This window comes from Aplysia californica, unplaced genomic scaffold (assembly GCF_000002075.1).
Source record: "Aplysia californica isolate F4 #8 unplaced genomic scaffold, AplCal3.0 scaffold00091, whole genome shotgun sequence".
Taxonomy (NCBI): Eukaryota; Metazoa; Mollusca; class Gastropoda; order Aplysiida; family Aplysiidae; genus Aplysia; species Aplysia californica.
Window position 1 is genome coordinate 971,102 of NW_004797361.1, and position 5,977 is coordinate 977,078.

The 5,977-nt window shown below is 41.7% G+C and overlaps 1 protein-coding gene across 1 annotated transcript in view; it reads left to right on the forward strand.

Moving 5' to 3' along the window:
• LOC101849529 (probable imidazolonepropionase) overlaps positions 1-4,903 on the forward strand; it is an 18,100-nt gene extending 13,197 nt beyond the window's left edge. Inside the window, exon 8 of the mRNA XM_005094900.3 lies at positions 4,081-4,903. Coding sequence (XP_005094957.1) covers positions 4,081-4,174 — 94 coding nt within the window. The 3' untranslated portion in view covers positions 4,175-4,903. The remainder of the gene's footprint in view (positions 1-4,080) is intronic.
• The last annotated feature ends 1,074 nt before the right edge of the window (positions 4,904-5,977 follow it).

A 5,977-nucleotide genomic window follows, 5' to 3' on the forward strand; every position in this document is an offset into this window, starting at 1 on the left:
TGTTATCCCTGCCTGGCTGAAAGAACCGTCATGGGAAAAGATGAAAGTTCTTCGGACATCCATCAGGCTCGAACTTCAATCCTGTATAAAGTCGTGGCTGATCTGAAAATTTTGCTTTTTCTCTGAATCGTTATATAACTTAAAACACTTAACCACAGTACTACTAGTCCCCCCCCCCCCTTTAAAAAAAAGGTTTAACTGCGATTGGTCTAATCGGAGCATTGCATCGGCCTATCATTATATTTTACTCAGTTAATGTAGATGCTTCTCTTTACTCAAACAAACATAAATCTATTTGAGCATCGGAGAACGACTAAAAAATTAAACAAATCATTGCATTTTATGCATATAGGCGGATCAAGTGATCCCCCAAGGGCGCTCATTATGCCTGCTTGTCTCTGTCAGCTTATACATATATAATAATATACAGAATGTAATTACCTTTACCAGAATCCCAGATCTCATACTTTCGAATTTCCATTTTTGGAAGACAGATGAGATTCCTTTTTTCTTTCTTTTTTTAAATGCGAGTTTCACTGCTCCTGTTATCGAACTGTCAGTTGATGAAAGAAGGAACCCCATCTGTCTTCCAAAATAGAAATTCGAAAGCATGAGCTTCGGGTTTCTGAAAAGGTAAATATAAAATGAAATGATCTGCTGAATTCTATAGTTATTTTTCAATGCTCAAATAGAGTGGTGTATTTTTGAGGTACTGGCATTGGTAATGGTATCGTTAAGAGAAACATATCGATGTCACGCGTAAGCAGAGCCGGGAAATATTAACCCATTGAGGATGCCTTGGTGTGGGTATTTAAAAAAGAGGCATAACTTCCATATTCTTAAAAAGTTTCAATTTTGTTTTATTTATCAGAAATGTCAATGAGGTAAGCAGCAACATGCATACTTTGGAAAGTGCAAATGCATGTTTCTGATTTGTGGATGATGGGTTGAAATATAAAGCAACATTGCATCTGGTCTGTTAGTGATCGGGCAAACGTGTCCGGTACGTCTCCAAAGAGTTAAGACGGACAGAAATAACAGAGGAAAACAAAGAGGTAGGACCTACCAGTGACGCTCTCTGACCACCCGCCCAAACGGACTGACCTTATGATTTTTTCAGGGTATAAATGGAACTGCCCTTAACTGGAATTTGTTCTCTCTCTCTCTCTCTCTCTCTCTCTCTCTCTCTCTCTCTCTCTCTCTCTCTCTCTCTCTCTCTCTCCTTCTCCATCTGTCTCTCTCATTCGATCACTTTCGCTCAATCACTCTCATACCCCCTGTCCCGAACCACCACGCATATATACTCACACAAGCACATGCGTACACTCAAACAAAGAAACAAACAAATCAAACACATCCCCTCTCACTGTCCCTTTGCCTACCCTCAGATGGGCGCTGGTTTGGGCGCCGACGCCATATCCCACCTGGAGGAAGTGTCCAAAACAGGGCTGACTGCAATGTCCCAGGCTGGCACTGTCGCCGTCATCCTGCCCACCACCGCTTATAACCTCCACCTCCAGCCGCCACCCGTGAGGAGCATGATAGACAACGGGGTCATTGTTGCGCTGGGGACTGACTTCAACCCCAATGCTCACTGCTTGGCCATGGTGAGTTAATGTTTTCTTAGATGTACTACAACACACGTTTTCCATGTCAAATCAAGTCTGTAACGTACACTAACCCCAAAGCTCTCAACTCTGTCGTAGTGAGTTAATGTTTTCTCGGATGAGCAATAACACACGTTGTAGCCCACGTCCATGCCAAGGCGAGTCTGTAACACACACCATTCCCAATGCGCGCTGCTTAGCCTTGGGTCATAATGAGTTAATGTTTTGATGGTTGAGCAATAGAGCAGTTTCGCGACAAAAACGGATGTCCATTTTTTCCGGTTTTGAGCAAAATAAAGATGTATTTTGTTCTCGACCCAGTTACTGAGCTATCTTGAGCAACTTTGTTTTAAGAGTAAACATGATGTAAGGCTTAGTTGATATAAGTTGTATGATGAAATCTATGTTGGATTCTTATCCTTTAAATTGACGAGATAACACATGTTTGACAAAACACGACATATTCACATTACAATGAAACGCAAAGGAAAGAATCGCCAACAAACTTTCGTCCACCATAAGCGAAGTTGCGTGACTCATCTGGGGTAATTGCACGCACAATAGTTGAAAGTCAAGACCAACCCCCCCCCCCCCAACTCCCGAAAAAAGCCCCAAAAACCACACACACAGAAGGCTATTGCAAATATGTATTTCTCCAGTCACTGAATTTCGTCCGCTGCTTTACGACCCCCCCCCCCCCCCCCCCACACACACACATCCCTACTCTCACCCCTTGACGCCCATCATGTCCACAGCCTCTGGTAATGAACCTTGCCTGTGTCACTATGAAGATGTCCATGCAGGAAGCTCTGGTGGCCGCTACCCTCAACGCTGCGCATGCGCTGGGTCGTTCAGCGCGCCACGGTTCATTGGAAGTGGGCAAAGTGGCGGACATGATCATTGTGGATGCTCCGAGGTTAGTTTGTTTTAGTTTTTAAAAGTGTTTTAAGGCACTTTGCAACACAATTAGGTCTCATAAGTGCTAAAGATTAGAGGGATAACAAGAGAGTAACAAACACAAAAAGGAAGACACATAAGGGCGATAGATGTTTCATAGGAAAGAAGGAGCAAACCACACCAGCGCACCTGCGCTACGAGTTTAGTTGTGTTATTTGTTCGGTGCAGTTGATTTAGGCCCAGTTAGACACAGAATAAGCCTTTTTCATATACGGAACACATTAACATGTTATCCCTGCCTGGCTGAAAGAACCGTCATGGGAAAAGATGAAAGTTCTTCGGACATCCATCAGGCTCGAACTTCAATCCTGTATAAAGTCGTGGCTGATCTGAAAATTTTGCTTTTTCTCTGAATCGTTATATAACTTAAAACACTTAACCACAGTACTACTAGTCCCCCCCCCCCCCCTTTAAAAAAAAGGTTTAACTGCGATTGGTCTAATCGGAGCATTGCATCGGCCTATCATTATATTTTACTCAGTTAATGTAGATGCTTCTCTTTACTCAAACAAACATAAATCTATTTGAGCATCGGAGAACGACTAAAAAATTAAACAAATCATTGCATTTTATGCATATAGGCGGATCAAGTGATCCCCCAAGGGCGCTCATTATGCCTGCTTGTCTCTGTCAGCTTATACATATATAATAATATACAGAATGTAATTACCTTTACCAGAATCCCAGATCTCATACTTTCGAATTTCCATTTTTGGAAGACAGATGAGATTCCTTTTTTCTTTCTTTTTTTAAATGCGAGTTTCACTGCTCCTGTTATCGAACTGTCAGTTGATGAAAGAAGGAACCCCATCTGTCTTCCAAAATAGAAATTCGAAAGCATGAGCTTCGGGTTTCTGAAAAGGTAAATATAAAATGAAATGATCTGCTGAATTCTATAGTTATTTTTCAATGCTCAAATAGAGTGGTGTATTTTTGAGGTACTGGCATTGGTAATGGTATCGTTAAGAGAAACATATCGATGTCACGCGTAAGCAGAGCCGGGAAATATTAACCCATTGAGGATGCCTTGGTGTGGGTATTTAAAAAAGAGGCATAACTTCCATATTCTTAAAAAGTTTCAATTTTGTTTTATTTATCAGAAATGTCAATGAGGTAAGCAGCAACATGCATACTTTGGAAAGTGCAAATGCATGTTTCTGATTTGTGGATGATGGGTTGAAATATAAAGCAACATTGCATCTGGTCTGTTAGTGATCGGGCAAACGTGTCCGGTACGTCTCCAAAGAGTTAAGACGGACAGAAACAACAGAGGGAAACAAAAGGAGTGGGATCTACCAGTGACGCTCTCTGACCACCCGCCCAAACGGACTGACCTTATGATTTTTTCAGGGTATAAATGGAACTGCCCTTAACTGGAATTTGTTCCCCCCCCCCCCTCTCTCTCTCCCTCTTTCTCCCTCCCCCCTCCCCCCCAGGTGGAGTTCTTGCTCTGAAAGATTACTTTAAACGATTTTAAAGTAAAATTTTGCTTATGAGAGCTCTTTTTATTGTACAGGTGGGAGCACATTATCTACCAGATGGGCAGCCATGACTCTCTCATTTCTGCAGTGATGCACAAAGGACAAGTAGTACATTCTACTAACCTGTGACTGTCGTGATATCCCCTTCTTCACTTGTCCGCATACAAAGAGAGAACTCAATATATGATGAGCATTGTCACGATTACTTTAAGTCTCTTTTGAGTATGAATATCATATCGGCAAAAGCACCCCCCCCCCACTCCCAACCAGTAAGCATCATCATCATCCGGTGCCTTGCCAACTGGCGTGGGCGATCATGGACCTCCACTTCACTCTGTCATAGTAAGCATAGAGATTACAAAAAAAGCCAACAAAAGTGATCTGCATTGCTCACCCCAACGTCACAGTAATGTGTTCAGTAACAAGTATAACATAAATTTTGATTATTTGATATAATATTTTTCTTCATTTTTTATATTATAGAGGCAAAGGGTAACTTCCAATTAGTAATTTACATGATAATGCAGCTTCATATTTTTTGTATATTAAATTTGTAATGCCATAAATTTCTTCTCTTATTCTCACTTCCTGAAGCTTGTTTTCTGTAACAGTACCGGTAACGTTTTAAGTAGCCACGAAAATAATTGACGAGACTAGTAAACGTACCAACATCACCTCAGAGCATTGAGATCTATACGCCAACAGACCGCCCTGAAAGGGGTCATCTTGCTTTCATTTTTTTAAAAAATGGTTCGCCAGAGCATGATTATCGATCGTGATGAACTACAATTACCCTATACATAGAGTTTTACTATTATTACCACCATTATCATCATAATAAAGCGCAAACACTTTCAAGTACTGTCATTGTCATTGCATTGGATTTAATCACAACAATGGTGACAACCCTTAGAGGGAGGTATATATATTATTATTGCATGTACTTCCTCTGAGGTCAGTATCCTCACGGAGGACGAAGCCCTCAGTCGTTAAAACGACCCACATTGTGTTCAGCAAGGCGTTGAACTAATACGACAATAAACCTTACAACTTTACGCTGTTTAGTTTTAGTAGAGGTTTTACGGTGTTCGCAACTGCATAAGGTCATATGAGCGCCAGAAGATTAGAGGTGTTACAAGAGAGTAACAAACATAAAAAAGAAGAAAGGGAGATAAGGACGATAGATGCTTGATAGGAAAGGAGCAAACCACACCAGAGCACCCTCCGACCACCCACATATGCAGGCTATGTCATATTATTATTATTATCATTATCACCTCATCATTATCGGTACCGGCAGTGGCGCTAGTAGCAGCAACTGCAAGAACAGTGGTTAGGGATTGGTAGGAACACCATCACCACAACTCCACCTTCTACGTTACCCACCATTGCTACATGTATTGTTCTTTTGCCTTCGAAGAAACGGATAAGTCTCTTCCGGCCCGGTTATATTATAATGAAGCAGATAATAAATAATAATTGTGTCCCTGAGTTCTCGAGCTCAAACAGAATTGGTCTATAGAAATAAGGATTTCTTCTTTAAGTATACTTGATTTTATAGGTGACACAAGATCATTTGTTTAGAGATATTATAGGTGACACACAGACACCATTGTTACAACGCAAGACAGAGTGAAGTGGAGGTCCATGATCGCCCACGCCTGTCGGCAAGGCACCGGATGATGATGGTAGGTGACACAGGATTACTCAACAGGCAGGCTTCCGACCCTGCTTGCCAGGGCCAACCCGGGCTGAGAGGAAAATACATCATATAAGCAGAAAGACCGAGATACTCGATACAGTAAAACGTTTCTCCCCTCACGGGAATCGAGCTCAGATCAAACTCGCGTCTCCTGCGTACGACAGACAAACGTCTAGATCTAAGTGCTTCACCGCAGACGCCGGTCTACAGAAATAAACAGTTTATTTGGG